This window comes from Spea bombifrons, chromosome 7 (genome assembly GCF_027358695.1).
Source record: "Spea bombifrons isolate aSpeBom1 chromosome 7, aSpeBom1.2.pri, whole genome shotgun sequence".
NCBI classification, from domain to species: domain Eukaryota; kingdom Metazoa; phylum Chordata; class Amphibia; order Anura; family Pelobatidae; genus Spea; species Spea bombifrons.
The window spans coordinates 32581159-32599570 of record NC_071093.1 but is presented as its reverse complement, the minus strand read 5'-3'; the positions used below and the strand labels follow the sequence as shown (position 1 = coordinate 32599570).

The following is an 18412-nucleotide window of genomic DNA, read 5'->3' as shown; positions in this document are numbered from 1 at the left end:
CAAGTACACCACTGGTTCCAAGTCCATTCCTTGAGTACCACCAGTGGATTAATTATTACTGGATAATGCCACCTATGTGTATCTGAATTAGTCCTGAACATTTGTACTTTTCAGAGTAGCTGACCCCTGGAGTTGTGGTTTTTCTTATTTGTTGTTTTTTTTATATATATCTCATTAGTACCTGATGGAGAGAGACGGGATATAGTCTTCTTGGTTGATGGCTCTACAAATACAGGATCTGATGGACTGGTGCGCATTCGAGACTTCATATATAACATTGTACAGAACTTGCCAATCGGAGCTAATAAAGTCAGAGTTGGCGTGGTTCAATTCAGTAATGATGTCTTCCCAGAATTTAAGCTAAACACCTACTTAAACAAACCTAGCATGCTCCAGAACATCCGCCGCTTCCGATATGTTGGAGGGACACCTACAAACATTGGGAAAGCTCTGGACTACGTTATAACAAATCTGTTTGTAACGGCTGGTGGGAGCAGAATAGAGGAAGGAGTACCACAACACCTCGTGCTTCTGACTGGTGGAAAGTCACAAGATGATGTGAGGAGTTATGCCAGACTTCTTAGAGATGCCAATATCAAATCCCTTGCAGTGGCAACCAGTAATGCTGACAGGACAGAGTTGGAAACCATCATTTCTGATCCCCGATATTTATTTACCATCAGAGAATTTACTGACCTTCCTAGAATACAAGATGTCCTGCTTAGGTCTTTTGAAGGCCCAGTTGAGCCTACTTTAGCGCCACCAGAAATCCCATCTGTTTGTAAGTATCTTTGCTTTGTTTCAGCACTGAAATAGCCAATATAAAGAATATGTAGGTTTACCTATAGCCTAAGGATTATCAAAATGACTAATGCTGCTTTATAAAACATCTACAATGGTCCAGTTCTTTAGGCCACACCACTAGACATACAATAGTGGGACGGAGAAAAGACACAATGGCTATTGGGATTTTAAACAGGAAGAAAGGGTTTGCAGGTTTCAGTTAATTGTGATATTCATTAATCAGTATTATTCGATTTTGAGGTTGAACATCTCAAATGCAACTGTAGGGAGAGGCATGTGGATGTGCAAAGTAAGAAATACAATCAATAAATCATTCATGTGTACAAACAGGGCAGACAAGATGAGCCATATGTTAGTCCCACCTTAAGTCGAATTATGCATTTACACTCAACGGCAGCCACAAAAGGGCATTTATTTTCCATTTAAGAAAACCATGTTTTAGCTGCGTACTGTAACTACACAAACTGCACACTAGACTCTCTGCTATATTGTTAAAAAGAAAACTATTGTATCTGTAACATTTTCTTTCTGTTTCAGCTGGGAGGAAAGAAGCAGATATTGTATTCCTTGTGGACGGATCTATTAATTTGGGAAGAGATAACTTTAAGGAGGTTCTTCAGTTTTTTTCTGGCATTGTAGATGCTATTTATGATGAAGGAGATTCCATCCAGATTGCACTGGCCCAATACAACTCTGATGTGACCGATGAATTCTTTCTGAAGGAATACACAGATAGAGACGCCATCATGGAAGCTGTAACAAAAGCTGAATACAAGGGAGGCCGCGTAGCCAGCCTCAGCGCAGCCATCCGTCACTTGCAGGATAAACATTTTGTACAACCAGCAGGGAGCAGAATTGGAACTGGGGTTCCGCAGATCGCATTCATAGTCACCGGAGCTAAGTCAGTTGATGAGGGTCAGGCTGCAGCTTTGTCTTTGGCAAGTAAAGGTGTTAAAGTCTTTGCCATTGGAGTGGGCAGCATTACCACTGATGAAGTTTCAAAAATATCAAGTGATGCACCAAGCGCTTTCCGAGTGCCTAATGTCCAGGAACTGTCTGAACTGAATGAGCAGATCCTGATTACCCTTGACACTGCTCTGACTACTAAACCATCTGTTTTGTGCCCAAGGGGAGATGTTACTAGAGGTAGGTAAAATAGTGGCTTCATTCCAGTTGGCATTCATTACAGAATGGTGCAGATAGCCTCATATTTTATTCTGTATAGCCCAAGCATATAATGTCCACAGTGTGTGATTAGATATAATGTTCTCTACTTGACCCAAATAAAACAGTTCACAATTAATATTTGAATGAGCCATGTCCATATACATCTGTAAAACCATCATTTAATATAGGATATCTAACAAAGCATTGATTAGCCAGCCCTGTTAGAATCCATTGCTCCATATGGACAATCGGCAGGGAGTGTTAACTATAGAACAGGTGTATGTATCATGCAGTTTCCCATCCTTTCTGATAAAATTGTATAATACTGAACTAATTTATCAATACCGCCTATGTTAGTAAAAGTCATCTCCTGTAGAGTGGTGGGTTTTTTCAGAACTGTAGTCAATTAGTAGCTGGAGAACACAGAACTTCATAAACATGATTATTGGAAAGACGATAAAAAATAATTTGAGATTACCCCAAATTATTATTACCCTCTACCCCAACCTCACTTTGGATGTGATTTTATTTTAAGTATACATCTAAATAGTTTCCTCGTGCCCATATTACCACAAATCATATTTTGATGACCTTTAAATGCCTATATTACTCTTATTTTCAAAAAATACACATTATGCTCTTAAAACTGTACAGGAAAAAAACACTAATCTAATTTTGCACCCAATGTTTATTATTTGAGAACAGTATAATTTGTGACCATGAATGTAAATTAATACAATGTTTCATTGGTTGTAGACTGTAAATTGGAGGTGATTATAGGATTTGATGTGTCTGAAGTCATCCCCGGACAAAATATCTTCTCTGCACAGAGAGGACTGGAGTCTAAATTGAGGCAGATCCTGGAACGTATCTCTAACATGCAAAGCATTAGCTGCTCTGGCCAGCAGAAACCATCAGTGAAAGTTTCCATCTTGGCCCAGGGCAGAACAGGAGCAGTGGAAGCGTTTGACTTCTCAGACTATCGTCCAGAGTTGGCTGACAAGCTTACGGCCATGGGCACTCGTGGGCCATTTGTCCTGACGGACCGGACACTGCAGACATACCTGGCAAAATTCAAGACCGCTGGAGATGATAGTAGTATCAAGGTGAGGAGCTGACACTTTCTGCTTTGTTAGCACAGTGTGGCACAACTCCAGGCCTCAAGGGATTCAAGCATGGCCACATTGTTTACTACCACACCTTGAGCACATACATCTCATATAAAATAATGAGAATAATAATTCTGTATAATGTTGACATAGCTCTTGCTGTAAAACATACAAGCATTTAAAAAAAAAAACTTCCAGAGACTAGACTGCAAATACAATAAAGATTTTAGGATGCCCATATAATATATTCTGAAAAAATATTGTACTAAGCTATTATTTTGTGTACAATTTAAATATCCAGGACAATTTTATGAAATATCCTTGTGAATATGTATTAATTTTTATAGTTATTAGCAAATTCTTACCTGATTATATGCACAGACAAGACTAATCTTCTTGTTTTCTAGGTTTAAATGCTGAGTATGGTTTTGGTATTTTATATGGAGCCCTGTTGGAGCAAAATGGAACTCAGCGGGACCTAAACATAGCTTTTAGTCATGTATATATATGAATATGCACACAAGCTTTCATGTAATGTTTGCTTGTTGTATTTTGTCATCCATGACATGATTTTCTGGATGTTCCACAGGTGGTTATTCATATGACAGATGGCGCGGACGCAGGAATGGCTGAACTACAAGAAGCATCAGCAGTTCTTCAGGGTGCAGGTACGGAACAACTGTGCATGGCGCTTTCTACGGGACGTGAATACGATCTGGCATGACACTTTATTTTTACTGTTTCTCCATTTCACAGGTGTAAGGGCACTGCTATTTGTGGCACTGGAAAATGCTCAGAAATTTGATCAAGTGATGCAGTTAGAGTTTGGCAGAGGCTTTACATACAACAACCCACTGAGACTGAACCGAGTGGATCTGGATTATGAGATCATAGAAGAATTGGTGAGGCAATGCTACCAAAACATCAAAAAACGAAGTCAATGTTATGAGGCTATACCAGTTAAAATCGACATGCTAGTTCACATCCAGTATATTATCAAAGTACTTGAACAGACTAGGCCATAGCCATGACCCTTCGTATCAACTAGCGCACACATCTCAACAACAAGGAATTACTGAAAAGTGTGTTTTTTCCTACTTACTTTATCTGACAATCTTCAACTTTTGCAAAAAGTTTCTCATGTCTTGTTATTACCACTTGTAATAATAGGTCTACAGTCTAAAATATACTCAAATTAATCTTTACCTATATACATAACTAGTTTTTTCCAGACTAAGATGAAAGTGGTCTTCCTTGCAGGATAACATTGCAGAGAAAGGATGCTGTCATGTGCCTTGCAAGTGCTCTGGACAAAGAGGTGACATTGGAAGTCCTGGCCCCTTTGGGCCAAAGGTAACTTTTAAGATACATTTCATGAAAGTACTCTGTGATGGGTGGAATTGTTGGTGATCATTGGTGAAAGTTAAAATGATTTTGTTGTGTGGTTTGTGTTCCATCTGGCTTTTAATAACTCATTGCTCTACCTGAGGTGGGATGGGGACGTACGTGGGAGTCAGTGGAACTGGGAAGTGAGTGGTAGATTAAAACACAGCTCCGGAAGCCTGTTAATCATTTGTTTGCCTCTGGGGCAAAACTAGAGTACTTCCACATTTAGACTGCGTGGAGATAGTAATAGTGCTCAAAGTACTGAGGTAACATCCTTAAGTGAGTCCAGTGGTCACTCAATTGATGATGAAACTATGTTATGTCCTTCCATTTAGGGTGTTTCCGGCCTTAAAGGTCACCAAGGATTCCCTGGTGAAGAAGGAGGACCGGTAAGTTTATTTATATGATAAAATGTTAGGGGTAAAAAAACCTGCCCCTCCTTTACCTACTTGCACATGCACATCTCCAATTATTTTCAGATCTTTGCACTTCTTTTCTCTCACATTTCTGGGTTTTTTTTTCATTGAAACCCATTAATATATTGGCATTTTTATTTTTTGGTAGGGAGAGCGTGGACCTCCTGGCGTCAACGGAACTCAAGGTTTCCAGGGCTGCCCAGGGCAACGAGGGCCAAAGGTAATCGTCATCTTACTAATTTACTATTTTGAATAGTTCATGTGCTTGTAAACAATTATTTTTCTGTGTCTTTAACATCATGAAGGTAATATAATGTTTCCTCTGTTATTAGGGATCTCGTGGATTCTCTGGAGATAAGGTAAGATGTATTTTAGATTTTTAATCCTAAGGTTTTCCCCATTTAAGGTTAATGAGTTAAGATAGCAACACCCATCATTGCTGTTTTGTTACGTAGAATTTAATGAATGTAATTACGTAGAATTTATATTTGTAACCCTTAATAGGAGAGAGTAACTCAAATTGTATATAGTTCACCCAACTTACTTAATATTTAATTGACAAATCTTTTTGAATTTGTATTTTATTATTTAAAGAAGAAGTAGGTATTATAAACAATTGAAATACTCAGTCACAGCACTTGCTATCTTTGAAGCCACAACTCCAGGCCAAAGGTATTATCCACGAACGTTATTTGATAGGCAACGAAGGTTATTGTTTAGGGTTTTGGCAAAGTACTGGTCACAGCTATAGCCACCTGCAGGCTTTTTGAACCACATAACATTTCTCAGTGTTGTGTACAGTAAATGCATAATTCACATTAAGGTCAGGACCCGTTGGAGGAGCCCATTTTCCGGAAGAGACCGTGTGGCAACTGCCTGGTATTTAGTGGGACTAATGTTATTCTGTACCTCCCAGTCCTGCCACCTTTTGACTCATGGCTATTACATGGCTGGAACCACAAAATTCAACCATAATGATATATTGAAAAAAACCAACAGTTTCCTACACTAGCCTGAGAAACTCGCCATTAACCATTCTTTACCACCCACTGGTTGAGGCTTTGTAACATATATAATTAAGAGACATTCCACTATAATTTGGTTTTCTTCCACATTTGACTTTGAGCCAGTTCTTTATCCTGTACTGTAGTATAGAATTAAAAAAAACTTAAATCCATTCTTTTTTTTAAAAAAAAAAAGTTAAAAATGTTTTCAAAATGAACACTCAAGCTTCTACAGTTCTTGCCACTAAATTCCTCATTTAACACCTAAAGTTCTTGTGCAAAGAAAATAATAATTAATACCATAGCATAGCATTTATTGATTGCCATGGTGATGAGACTCCTTATCAAACTTTCCAGACACTTTGAGATATTTTATTTTCGAAATCTCTTGCATTGTGCTGTTCCTTTTAGTGTGGTTAAAACTAATCAATTATTGGATTTCTTCAAAGGGTGAAGTTGGAGAAATTGGCTTGGATGGAATTGATGGAGAAGATGTAAGTTTTCCTCAATGCTTTAAACTGAACTGTGATTCACTTTTAAATATATGTTACTAGGCCAGACCACCCAGTGTTTAAGCATTCTAGAAAATATAATTAAGACATGCGTCCTGACACCAGTTGAATAAGCTTCTGTTTCTAACAAAGAATATTTTGCCAACATTTCACATGATAACGTTTAATTTAGAGCCGTATCTGGCTTTCTGTAGAAGGTGCTTGGGAGAATTAGTAACGTTTGGACTAGCGAGATACCTACTGTTTATAGCACAGTGAAAGATTCTGGAAGACGTTAAAGAGATAACAAGAAAGGTCGGGAAACTGGAAGAGCAACATGTACAGATCAAGGAACAGGGCGTAAACATTATGTCGGACAAAAATATCAAGCTTTATGAATATTGGCATCCGCACAAGACATGATTATTATCACAGAAAGCTGCGTTTAATACTATGTTTTCATTAGACTTAAACCCATTATGGAAATAATAACCACTGTGTTTCAAATGCTTAGGGAAAAAGAGGAATTCCTGGACCTTCTGGTGACAGAGGAAGCCCTGGATCACGGGTAAGTTCATCTTTTATATTACAGTATATTGATGTTGACCAACGAAAAAGCGCTTCCAGTGAAAATACGATTTCATTATTTTTTTGTTAACTTGTATAAGTATGCATCATGATTCTTTCTGCTAATAGGGTGAGAAAGGCTTGAAAGGACATAGAGGAGAGAGAGGAGACGCTGGACTTCGAGGCGATCCTGTAAGTAACTTGTGGAAACCCAAGATGCGGCAGCATCTTTATTTCTTTACATATTTGTTTAAAATAACTGTTCCCTTGCAGTGGTGGTACAAGTACGAGATTTCAAAGGGATAAGTGCTATTACTTAATTCTTGATGGAGGTGTTTTCCATCGCACTTTTTTTCCCATCATACCTAATTTTACTTGGCAAGTATTCTCAACAAAGACTGTTACAGAACTGTTGAACATGTCTAAAATATGGAATAGAAATGAAACAAAGGGATATTTTTGTAGCTTAACTTGACTTTAATGAAGGGTAAATTTGAAGTAGCACGGGTGAAGTTGAGCTAGTCCATAAATATACATCGTTACCCACATCAGTAAAACAGCAGATGGCTACATAGAATGACTCCGCCATAAAACTCATTCAGTATTTGTAGGTCATGAACGTTTTCTCACAGCAATACATAGAATGTGATGTTATTAAGCTGTGTTAAACTGAAGCTAATGTACTACTGTGTGAGGCTCCACATAATTACATAGGGATTTAGCAAGGTTTGGTCTTTTTGGAATAAAACCCTTAGTCAATGTAATTTCGTGGTAGATAATTCTGCGTGAAATACATCATATGAGCACCCATTAGGATGGGAACGTTCTGTTGTGTGTTTGGTTTTAAATATACTATTATTTGTAGCTATGTCCATTTCCTGCTTTTTCAGGGTGAGTCAGGCACAGACTCAACACAAAGAGGGTCAAGAGGACCAAAAGGAGAAACTGGGTCTGTGGTAAGTTCCTCTAATCACTTGTTGTGCTGGTCTACTTTGAGGGGAAAGTGCAATTTTGTCTTGGATTAAGTAAAGCTGCTATATCGGATGAGGATATCACTGGACTACCAGTGGACTTTCAAGGTGGTCCTCAGAATGTTAGTGAAATGGTTAGGCTTGGTATTACATTAAAGCTGTCATTGAATCTATTTATCATATTTTTGGTAAATGCACATGTTATGCAATATGTAGGTGGTCCATTGAAACCTGTGCATTTTAAGGGATGTTGTGGCATGCTAGAATATGTAGATATTATTATTAACATTTGCACATGCTTGTCATTATCAGGGAGAGCCTGGAAGAGATGGTCCAGTTGGAGCCCCAGGGGGACCAGGCAAAACTGTGAGTATTTTATAAAATGCACAAACTGATCAAGAATTCGGCGAAAATTGTTTTGACTAATGTGAATAATGATTAAATTAAAATTTGACATAATGTGAATTATGATTAAATTGGTGTCTTATTTAGAGTGTCCGTGTGACCAAATACAGGGGGCACACAGTTAAATTGTTGTGTGATCTGCTACCAATTTTGATGATGTCTTAGTCCATTTAATGTTCCCTGCACTTTGCATTGTCTGTATTCTTTTTCATCTTCCTAGATAATTCTGTGTTCATTTTTTTTGCTAGGGTCCTGTTGGCAGAAGGGGGCCTCCAGGGGTTAAGGTAAGTGTTGACAAAGATGCACTATGGACATATTTACAAGCTCTGAAAAATGTTTTATCTATAAAACTTTGTATTCTGTTTTTATGCTATATCTTTTTGTTTTTTGACAACCCAGACCCTATTTAAAGACAGATTTGGAAATGGGGGTTATGTAAGGAACACCAAAACATAGAATCTGATAGCAGAACCTGATGTCTCCATTCCGTTGCATTCTCTAATCTGTTTTTATCTTTGTACAGTGACTATTTCACTATTATCATAGTGTATCATAAATGTGTACTTCTCAGCCCCAACCTCTAAACCATATTGTATATTTCAGGGTAATATAGGTAATGCTGGCCTTGCAGGTGGTATTGGTGAACTGGGACTCAGAGGACCACAGGTACTGAAATGTAATTTTATGGTTAAAATAACTGCTAATTTAATGCAATCTAGATATTTGTGTCTTACTTCATCATGTCTATTGCACACAGGGTCCACCAGGACAACAGGGAACTCCGGGTACACGTGGAGAGCAGGGCAGCCCTGGGCCAAGAGTAGGTCTAAAAAGCTCTTTCTTTCATGGTGATTTAAAATATTACTAAAAATCTGAATCATGCGGACCTATATAGCTAATAAATTACATAATCAGCATCCCCTTTTTGCCATAATATATAATATAATAATACATAATACATAATATATCATATTTTGCTATATGGCCCCATCTGCAATTTAGAGTCTACATATGTACTCTCAAATGTAATCACCCCATCTTTTTCATGGGGGCATCATAAAAGATCATGGCATAATCATAAACCAAGTTCTAATAAGCTTGTGTGTCTAATGTGGAATTCAGTTATTCCCTAAAAGAACTGGGGTGATCGAAGGGATGATAAAAAAAGGAAGACGGTCCAGATGTTTTGCATTCCAAGACGGATATGTATTGTCTTAGAACAGATGAGAGCTACACCATAATGAGGTTGATAAAAGGACAGCGAGAAGGAAGTGTATATTTTTTGTAAGACAATTCTTCTCTACATTCTCATAGGGACCAGGCGGCACTCCTGGAGCTCCTGGTGATCGTGGCCGAATTGGACAACTTGGACGCAAGGTTTGTATCCAGTTGGCAATACCATCCCCCTCCCACACTCTTCCTTCCAAGCAAAAGATATATTACAATATTTGTTTGGTATTTTATAAAGACTGTAATATTTGGGAGAGTTCTTTATTACTGTTTTAGAAACTATGACCATACAGTGGCATACTAAAAATACAAAGAAATTTGGGAGTCTGTTACTCTTTTCCATCATTTGACAATTAGTCACAAGGGTTTAGGAACATTTATTATAGTCATATACTGAAAACAACAGCCCTACTACATTCATTAAGCACGACGGTAGCAGACCCATTAGCAACATAATGCATTGGTAGACAGGTATGTTTTAGCTTTGTGTTTGTTTTATGTTTCTTATTGGTTTTAAAACTTAAATATTACCTTTTGCCAAATTCTGAAAATGCCTATATATTTCATGAATTAACTTTCAGGGTGAACCTGGAGATCCAGGACCCGTTGGATCCGAAGGACCTGCTGGCCCACGAGGAGAGACAGTAAGCAGATTTCATATGCTTTATTGCTATGCAGGTACTGTTCACATATCCACACAGGGATTTATGCAAGTTCTAATGATTCTGTATGAATAACTCAAGAAAATTCACTTAAAGCATAGTTGCATATAAAGGAGGGATGTACACCAGATTAATTATATAGAGACCCGCACTACTCAAAGGACATTATTCTGAATTTCAGGCCGTATTCCATTTAAAGTTTAATACATTTGATTTTTTTTTAGATCAGTTAATGCTTCCAGAAAATGGAAAACAATCTGATCACGGGACAACAAGCTTTTTTAAACATACCATAATGTGCTAAAATATAAATTACCAGCTTTGTAATGTGTGTCTTTATGTTTAAAGGGGGACGATGGGCGGGATGGAGTTGGAAAACCAGGACTTAAGGGCAGAAAAGTAAGTAGAGATGTGTCCTACTGTATCTGGAAGACCTGTGCTCTACAAACCACATACAACTATCCACTTCGTGTTATCTCCCAAGAGCCTAGCAGACTGTCTGAGGTCTATGTGTAGCCCTCTCTGGCCATTAAAGATTCCCATGAACCTTATTGCTTGTACATTCATGCTATAGTGCTAAGTGTTAGCTGACTGATTTTTCCTACCAACAAGCATCTTTAGCATAACATTTTTTTAATGTTAGGTAAATTGATTTTTAGTAAAAATAAATAATACAGATTGCAATTAGTGCATGGCCGGGTAAAAGTATACTATAAAATTAATATATCCGTATCATATCAATGCCATCCACTATGAAAAGGATTCACACTGCACTTTCAATTGTGTTCTTTTCTAGGGAGAGACTGGATTCCCAGGATACCCAGGATCAAAGGTAATATTTAGTAAATGAAAAAATAATGAACTTAAAAAGTTTTTGCCACTCTAAACTTAACTTAAAAAAGTTACTAGTACAATTATTGATATTGTACTACTTTTTTGAGCTAGTTCAAATATTTAGCTGGGTATTTACTCAAAGGGATTAAGGATAGTTTGGGTTCTACTTGTTTGGATCTATGTTTTGTAGATATTGCTAACATTTGAACCCTCTACTTGGGTGGGAAGGATTTTCAGTGAAACTTGTCTAAATTGACCACCATGACGATATAAATAAAGGCCCAGTGTCTGCCATTTGTTTAATTGCCCTTTGAACAAATCACTAAATCCTTCAGCACATAATAACATGAATAGATGATATATATATATAGAGAGAGAGAGAGATAACAAATACAATAAATTTCCACGCATTAACAGCATTGCAATTACAGGGAGATCCTGGCGACAGAGGAACAAATGGAGAGCAAGGACCTAAAGGAAACAGAGGCCGTAGGGTAAGTGATACGTCACGAAGCAATATGAGAACCATCTACGCTGTACAGGGTTTGATTTTGCCTAACAACTGTATTGGTGAAATTGGTGATTACCATGCATGGCATTGTTGCTAGTGATCATTTCAGGCATCTCCATGCAGGATTGTGTAACGTCCGAACTGTCATTTGTTTTACATTAGGGCAACGCGGGTGATCCTGGTATACTCGGAGTAAAAGGAGACCAAGGCTATCCCGGGCCAGTGGTAAGTTACCTTGCTTATAGAGGTGGCAGCGTTTCATGAACAGGTCTCTTTTTATTTTTCTTGGCGTGTACCGGTAATTACGAGCATTGAAAGATGTTTAACCCCTTAAGGACAATGGGCGGTCCCTTAACCCATTGAAAAAAATGCATTTTGAGCCCGTACATGTACGGGCTTTGTCATTAAGGGGTTAAGGTACTTCATTAGTGCTTTTTCACTCCAGCATCACTGTATCCAGTTGGTAATACCATCCCCCTCCCACACTCTTCCTTCCAAGCAAAAGATATATTACAATATTTGTTTGGTATTTTTTTTTAAATACAGTAAAGGCACAGCCTGATAATTACCTGATCAGTGCACCAAATCTGCCAGGGAACAGAAACACCTTTCAGCCACTGGCATGTTAGATGCCTGCCAATGACAGCGGTTACCTGCATTCACCTTTATGACTGGGTTCATTTACAGTGTCAGTAATGGGCAAAGCTAATATGCTTGGTATTGTGCTGTACAAATGACGTAGGTAAACTGACCATGGTGCAGGTGAAGCACAAGCCAACCTATCTCTGGGGGGCCCACTGATACAGGTGGGTGTTTATGCTGGCCTGCGATCGTTCCTTCATGCTTGAGTTCACACTGGATGTCCCAATAGTATTGAGGAGCAAGTTATAGTTTTTTCTTTCAGTGCCTCTCTAAACTGGAATTTAGAAGGAACTGTCCCTGGTTTCAAGTTATGCATTTGTTTTATGAGCACATATTGTCAATATTTAACAAATTGCAAAAAAATATCTTATTTTTGGGATAAGGCAACTCATGGTAAGAGGGCCTTTAAGCTCATCATTTCAAACGAGCATGTGTCCATGAAACTATGATGTAAAAAGAGACATTTGCTAACCGAAAGAAAATGTGTTATTATTTTAGGGACTGAAGGGAGAGCGAGGAGGCTCCAGGGATGTAAGTATGAGAACCTACTTTATTTTATTTCTGTGTATCATCATCTCTGACAATTTCTCACACGCCTTCATTTTTGCTTCAGCAATGTGCCTTGGTGAAGAATATAAAAGATAAATGCCGTAAGTACCTTTAGCTTTCTCTTAAACCCAAGTACTACTGGTTTGCAGGGTTTTTATTTCAATAAAGTATCCAATACTCATATCAAATACATGGGTATGCGTCTAAGATGTACACCTCCAGGCCCCAATGTAGGGTTTCCACCTCCCTAGTTCATATATATTTACACACACACACACTGCATGTAGTTGCTTGCCCAGATAGGAAAGAACTTCATGTAGGTCCTTTACCATGGCATCACTTTAGACAGCCACCTTGTTTTCATATGCGGTCCAGCTTTGCAAACTTCCAAGCATTTCAGTGGCTGTGGCCGGAATCATGTCTAGTAGGTAGGACTTTGTTTAGATATATATGTAACTTCACGACCTATTCAAAAATGTTCATTGGTAACAAGTATTTTGCCTGCACACATGCATTTATAAACATATACGGTTAATGGGAGGTCACAAAAGCAGAAAAGACAGATGGTTGAATTGAAGGTCCCAAGGATAGACTGTCCCACCAAATGCTTGAAATATGCCAAACATATATGTCTATAAAATAAAATTCTATTAGATCCTTATTTGATGGTCTGAGTTCACAACATAGAATGTACCTGACGTGTCACCTGTTCTGCAGCCACTACAAATGAGATTTATTGATTTGTATGCAATGTACAGTAATCACAGAAAAATGTCTTCCTATAGAAAAAATAAAATAGAGAGAAAAATATTAAGAGATAAAATATATTGCTAAAGAAATCCAAAGTTCCAACTATGCCTGACAGTATTTATGATTAACTTACTTCATCCCCAGTTCACGCAAAGTATTCAGACATGTCAAAAGCAATAGTATTTGGTGCTTAAAAAACAGATGTTTCACAAATCTATGTTTTAATTCGTCATGACTAACACATTCTCTCCTGCTTTCTCCTTACAGCTTGCTGTTATGGTAAGTGAATTCAAACACCTCCATTGTAGCCATAAAGCTAAAACCAAGCACCATTTGCTTAAAGTGCAATGTTTAAGGGCACCTGGAGAAACTTTTAGACCTTTCTCAATTCATCATGGTAAATCTTCTACCAATGCTTGGTTCCCACTTCACCAGTTCCCTGCATAAAATGTTTCTGATGTATTAATTCATTGCAATGGAACTTGGTTTAGAAATACAGTAGGATTGTATCACAACCAAGTTCAGATTCAAGCTGAAAGTAGCCCATAATGTTAGCACTGGACTTTGCAAGCTGAGCACTAACAAGAAATCCTACAGATCTGATAAAAAGGGTTTCAAGGTGTGTTTAATACCTTAGTTATAATAGTAAGAAAGCTACCAGGTTTTCTGATAATTAATAGTCTTGTTGTTATATGGAAGCCAGCAGACCAGTTGGGGAGATGCTATTTTTTAGACTTTCTGGGCTTGCCTCTTAAAAACGTTAAATGTGTACACATAGCTACAGAAAGACGATCTCTTTGGGAAGTGTCCAGACACATATAGTAACATTTTTAATTTCTCCACAGGTCCCAAGGAGTGCCCTGTTTTCCCCACTGACCTTGTATTTGCTGTGGACATATCTTCTGATGTAAACCGCAACCAATTCAACAATATGAAGCAGTTAATGCAGAGGGTTATAGACCAGCTATCCATTACAAATAGCAACTGTCCTAGAGGGGCCCGTGTTGCAATGCTAACCTACAACTCTGATGTCATAACTGAAATCCGCTTCTCAGATGCTCTGAGGAAGCCTGCACTTCTTGAGAGAATCCGTAACATGCAGATCACGCAAACAACCAAGCAGCGCAACCTGGAGAATGTCATGTCTTTTGTGGCACGGAATACATTTAAAAGGGCACGTGGAGGGTTCCTGATTAGAAAGGTTGCAGTGTTCTTCAGTAATGGACCCACAAGAGCATCTCCGCAACTTAATGAAGCTGTACTGAAACTGTATGACGCTGGGGTTTCATCTGTCTTCCTTACCAATAGAGAAGATAGGCCGTTGACAAATGCCCTGCAGGTAAGTTCAGCGATGAATTTACATTTCAGACACTACTCATGGAAGAATGTTGGACTAACTTAATAGATTGGTTCTTATATATAAGTAGATATGTACAAAAGAGAAATGGATACTTGGCTTTATAATTGTGCTGTCACTGCAAGGCGAAGTAAGAAATAAGGTTTGTGACTGATTGTGTTTCTGTACCCCTTAGGTCAATAACACTGTTGTGGGCCAGGCCATAGTGCTCAGTGCTGGTGCAGCTCAGTTTAATGCAACCATTCGCAGAGTTTTGGCATGCCATGTCTGTCTGGGTAAGTGCTATTTTTTAAACACTATTTAAAACAGACTATTTAATCTTAGCGTTTCTGATACTACTGACTGAGAAGGTTAAAAACTGCACAACTTACTGTTACTTGCCCTTAGCTTGTTACTTTTCTTAGTCTCTTCAAGTTGGTAGAAAAAAAACTCTTGTGTTCAATCTTCTTTTCATAGATGTATGTGAGCCTGATAGCTCATGTGGCGTTAGTCCTCCTAGAGGAGACTTACGTCTGAGACGTTCAGCTGCCACTGATGTTGATGTGGACCTGGCCTTCCTGCTTGACAGCTCTGAGTCCACCACACCAGCTCAATTTGCAGAGATGAAGAAGTTTGTAGCCTATGTTGTTGGTCAGTTTGAACTTAGCTCTGATCCCAAATCTTCACTGCACCATGCCAGAGTCTCTGTGTTCCAGCATGCACCATATGAGTACCTGAGTAACAAAACCATCCCACCTGTGCAAGTAGATGTTGGGCTAACTGAATACACCTCCAAAGAGCAAATGCAGACCTTTATCCAAAGTAAGATGACCCAGCTTTATGGAACACGAGCACTGAACAGTGCCATCAGATATGTAGTAGAAAATGTGTTAGACATTGCTCCTAACCCAAGAGCCATGAAGGTCATATTCCTCATCCTAACTGGAGAAATAAAAGCTGACGAACTTAAGCAGCTACATCAAACAGTCGTTGAAGCCAAATGTAAAGGCTACTTCTTTGTTATTCTAAGCGTGGGGAAGAAGGTAAATGCTGGTCAGTTGTACACTTTGGCCAGTGAACCTCATGATGTTTTCTCCAAGAAGGCAGACAAACCATCTGAGCTGCATGAAGAGACACTGCTGAGATTTGGTATACAGCTACCAGGATTCATTAGCAGTAAGTATTGGGAAAGAATACTTCCATCATTCAGCTGTTTTAAGAAGAATGCTCTAATGTGTTCCATCAAAATTATATTAGGGACATCATCATGTTACTACGTTCATAATCTATTATAACTTTAACAGATTACTCCATGGTGTTTTTTTATTTTATTGATTCATAGGTGAGAATGCATTCCATCTCTCTCCCGAAATCCAGAAGCAATGTGATTGGTTCCAGAATGACCAGCCAGTGAAGACCTCAGTCCAACAGAATGAGAGTCTCGGAGATCTGTGAGTTCAAGCATTTATATTATGTGTTATGAAACATGTTCTGTAGTAGCATGCATACAGAAAGCAAACTAGTAATTTATGGTATTATACGCAACAGTTTTTTTTCCTAATAAAGCCTACATTTATTATTTACCTTCATTTATTTGGTAGACTTAATGGTTTATCTAAATAAAAAGGCATTAAACTGTACGATTATAGTTTCCCTTGCGTTTGGATCCTCACACATATTGCCCTTTAGATGTGACATTTGGCTGCTCAGTCTTTTACTAAAAAATATTTTTGTAGGATTGGAAAAGTTTAGCTCCCAAATATCACTATATATTTTGAAGGGCAACCCCCAGTGGGTTTCTCAAGCAAAAGAAGGGCTGAACTGGTCTTTCAATACCCACATTGTATATGCATTATGCACAATCAGCTAAAAGTTTCTTGTATAGGGATATAAGGGGTTTAAATGCTCCTCCAGACTCCTTCCCTTTATTGAATATAAAATTATATAAATAAGAAGAAGATAGGTCATGGGGTGATACCAAGCACTAACCTGGGAAAAGGTCCAACAAATTCAAAAGCTGTTTGGTACTAAACTAAATTTCCTGAATCTTTATGCTTTAGCACAGGTGGTCTGAACTGAGACTTTATTTAAATAATGTTTATTTAAATTGTGTAATTTTTAGCTATATATTTGTGAGAAGTTGATGACATTGAGAGAAATCCCCTTAATGAACCAAAAACATTTTAAAAATTCCAAACTGTTGCCAAATTGTCATAATATATGTGCATTCACTATTATGTTTCTACTTCAGAACACTCACAGCTGTAGTACCAGATGAGATGATGTCCAGTCAAAGGCCCGAGGTTCTGACAGTACGTACAACCACAGAAGCACCGGCAGGTAACTCTACATATAACAACCTTCCTCTCTTTGTTGTCAGGTAATGCATAGTCATGAAAATAATCCAGCTTTGCAGACCAGAAATATCCCCAGATTCAAAACAAATTTTATTTTCAAAGGAGTGTAAGTGGGTGTTCAGAAATATGTGATCTGCAACTGATATTGATTCTTTACAAAACAGTACTCTATCACCTTATAATTTAGGGTATTTTTAGATGTCTTTTAACATTAAAATACAGCTTAAATATTATGCTTTCAACATTTAAGTCAGCCAACGGTTTACATTTTTTTAGAACTCAGGCAACCAAGTCACATTGGACCTTTTATGCCTGTAAGCAAAATGCAATGACATTGAAAGGTGCTGTGTTGAATGTAACATTTCACTTCTTCCTAAAGATATTACTTTATCAACACAAGATACAGGAACGTCAAGGACTGAGCTCCAGGTGTTGGATGTGACAGAGAACAGTGTACATTTGAGCTGGGCCAGCTCAGATCCCAATCAACCTCACCTCTATGATCTAAGTGTGACATCTTTGAGTAATCAAGCCCTAGTCCTAAAGCAGAATGTCACAGGCACTGATAGGATCATCGGAGGGCTAAAAAGTGGAGAGCAGTACCAGGTCACCATAAGTGGGCACCACCAGACTCTTGGGATGGTCATCTACCAAGCAACATTCAAAACCAGTAAGTATCACCGCATCTTCAGGGTCTAATAATTGAATCCAGTAGAATAAATAATTAAACACAACATGCAAATAATATTACTCAGACACAACAAGACTGTGCCACCAATTAACTGTGATGAGGTTTCATTACTTATTTTGTCTATCCTGCAGGTAATCCTCCACCCAAGCCAGTAGCTGTAGATAATACTCACCTAGCTGGGAGTACAGACCCACTGGACAGCCCCGAAATAGGTGAGAACAAATAGTCTAGGTTTTAAAAGAAAGATGACTGATTTTCACAGATAGTAACATTGACTTGGAAACAAAATATTTTATTCTACTGTAGTTTTAATGAGTACAAGGTCTGGCTTCAGACTTACAAACAATATGAAACCATTTTGACTATACACATTCTAATAGGTTCTATAATTTCATGTTAATATGAATCTTATTACCTTTATGACTTAAAGATAGGTAAGGGGTCTCAACATTAGGAGCCATTCCCTTCACACTTTAAACAGTACATCTTAACTCCAGTTGGGAGCTTAGTGCATCTTCCTTCTTCTAGAC

The 18412-nt window shown here is 38.1% G+C and overlaps 1 protein-coding gene and 1 long non-coding RNA gene across 5 annotated transcripts in view; both read left to right on the top strand.

Annotated features, from left to right (window-relative positions):
• The window catches only part of COL6A3 (collagen type VI alpha 3 chain), a 50326-nt gene that overhangs the window by 24105 nt on the left and 7809 nt on the right, over positions 1–18412 (top strand). For all 4 annotated transcript variants that reach the window (XM_053472293.1, XM_053472292.1, XM_053472291.1 and 1 more), the window contains 33 exons: positions 179–781; positions 1342–1950; positions 2728–3077; positions 3670–3748; positions 3837–3982; positions 4341–4433; positions 4802–4855; positions 5031–5102; positions 5215–5241; positions 6336–6380; positions 6892–6945; positions 7074–7136; positions 7835–7900; positions 8228–8281; positions 8569–8604; positions 8924–8986; positions 9078–9140; positions 9635–9697; positions 10132–10194; positions 10561–10611; positions 11009–11044; positions 11478–11540; positions 11720–11782; positions 12698–12730; positions 12813–12849; positions 13766–13777; positions 14344–14837; positions 15031–15130; positions 15312–16010; positions 16177–16285; positions 17086–17174; positions 17571–17861; positions 18014–18094. In XM_053472293.1, coding sequence (XP_053328268.1) covers positions 179–781; positions 1342–1950; positions 2728–3077; positions 3670–3748; positions 3837–3982; positions 4341–4433; positions 4802–4855; positions 5031–5102; positions 5215–5241; positions 6336–6380; positions 6892–6945; positions 7074–7136; positions 7835–7900; positions 8228–8281; positions 8569–8604; positions 8924–8986; positions 9078–9140; positions 9635–9697; positions 10132–10194; positions 10561–10611; positions 11009–11044; positions 11478–11540; positions 11720–11782; positions 12698–12730; positions 12813–12849; positions 13766–13777; positions 14344–14837; positions 15031–15130; positions 15312–16010; positions 16177–16285; positions 17086–17174; positions 17571–17861; positions 18014–18094 — 4761 coding nt within the window. The remainder of the gene's footprint in view (positions 1–178; positions 782–1341; positions 1951–2727; positions 3078–3669; positions 3749–3836; positions 3983–4340; positions 4434–4801; positions 4856–5030; positions 5103–5214; positions 5242–6335; positions 6381–6891; positions 6946–7073; positions 7137–7834; positions 7901–8227; positions 8282–8568; positions 8605–8923; positions 8987–9077; positions 9141–9634; positions 9698–10131; positions 10195–10560; positions 10612–11008; positions 11045–11477; positions 11541–11719; positions 11783–12697; positions 12731–12812; positions 12850–13765; positions 13778–14343; positions 14838–15030; positions 15131–15311; positions 16011–16176; positions 16286–17085; positions 17175–17570; positions 17862–18013; positions 18095–18412) is intronic.
• On the top strand, positions 13792–14256 carry LOC128502455 (uncharacterized). Its single transcript, XR_008355118.1, has 2 exons — positions 13792–14117; positions 14153–14256. It is a non-coding gene; the product is annotated as an uncharacterized LOC128502455 (long non-coding RNA).